The 1167-nt window shown below is 51.0% G+C and overlaps 1 protein-coding gene across 1 annotated transcript; it reads left to right on the plus strand.

Annotated features, from left to right (window-relative positions):
- Positions 1-205: 205 nt before the first annotated feature.
- On the plus strand, positions 206-829 carry P884DRAFT_300618 (uncharacterized protein; the record flags this gene model as incomplete). Its single annotated transcript, XM_069444787.1, has 1 exon — positions 206-829. One exon carries the CDS (start codon positions 206-208, stop codon positions 827-829), a length of 624 nt encoding a protein of 207 aa, XP_069296499.1.
- Positions 830-1167: the final 338 nt, after the last annotated feature.

Raw genomic sequence — 1167 nt, forward strand, 5'->3', positions numbered from 1 at the left:
TCCTCTCTTGTTGTGCCCAGATAAAGATTTCTATCAGAACAACACAAAAGGGAACGATTTGTATATAGTATGGCGTGCCGTCTCCGATTGATTCGGCCTGACGCCGATCCAAAAACGTGGTGAGCACTACTTAAGAACAAATCGTGCACACTGACTTGGGTGCCAGAATTTCCTCAGAAGAACCAAAATAATTACACGTACAGCCATGCAACATCAAGGGAGGCGCCGTAATCACAGAGGTGATGGTAACCAATACAATGGTGACCGGGGTGGTAATGTCAACAACGGCGGAAACTGGACCCGGGGAGGTAGCAGCAGCAGCAGCGACAGCCGCCAGTGGAACGGCGACGGCAACGATTGGAACCATGGCAGGAACAACAGGAATAACAGGCGCGGGAACGAACACGGGAACGGCTCGGGCAACCACAAACACAGAGGCAACGGTAACCGGTACAACAATTTCAGCAATCGACCGCCGTGGGCAGACTATATCCTGACTCTCCTGTGGGAGGAGACTTTCAATCCGGCAACACTCCGAGATCTCGTATCTGCAACGACATACATGCTGGAACTGGCCTGGATCAAGCGGCGGAAGACTGGCATGACGGAGCAGGCCATTGTCCGGGAGTTCCAGATCCCGTTGCCAGATTGCATGAGGCTCCAAGAGATGAGTCGGAGAATGATCGACATCTCCCTGATGCCTGACATCGAGGGCGACACCCCCATGAGTGGCGCTGACGGCTATCCGTTTCTCAGCGGCCAGGACGCCCTAGGCCTAGCAGCCCTCGGCCACGAGGCCGTTGGAAGAATCATCGGCCTGGGCGTTTAATAAGCGTATCCTAACCCTCCTTACTAACCTAGGCCACTTCACCTGTTGATAATATGGACTGGGAGTTGAGTGCAATAGGTGCAATAAAAAAATGTGATTGAGTTTGCCGTTGCGAGAAACAACTCGGACATCCAGGCGCGATGTGTTTCTCAATATCCATTTTCAAGTGCTGATTTCCAAAAAAAATTTTTTTCATTTTTACTCCTCTTTCTGCCGCCCTTCCTCCCCATCCCAATCTTAACCCCCAAAGATTTAGAGGTCTTGACTAATAATTAGATTCTGTTTGCGTGTGTCCAGTTACCCCGTTGCTCTATTAAGATTTGAGGCCCCTGAGGCTG

The sequence above is a fragment of the Thermothelomyces heterothallicus genome (genome assembly GCF_042370625.1).
Source record: "Thermothelomyces heterothallicus CBS 202.75 unplaced genomic scaffold P884_scaffold_15, whole genome shotgun sequence".
Classification (NCBI taxonomy): Eukaryota; Fungi; Ascomycota; class Sordariomycetes; order Sordariales; family Chaetomiaceae; genus Thermothelomyces; species Thermothelomyces heterothallicus.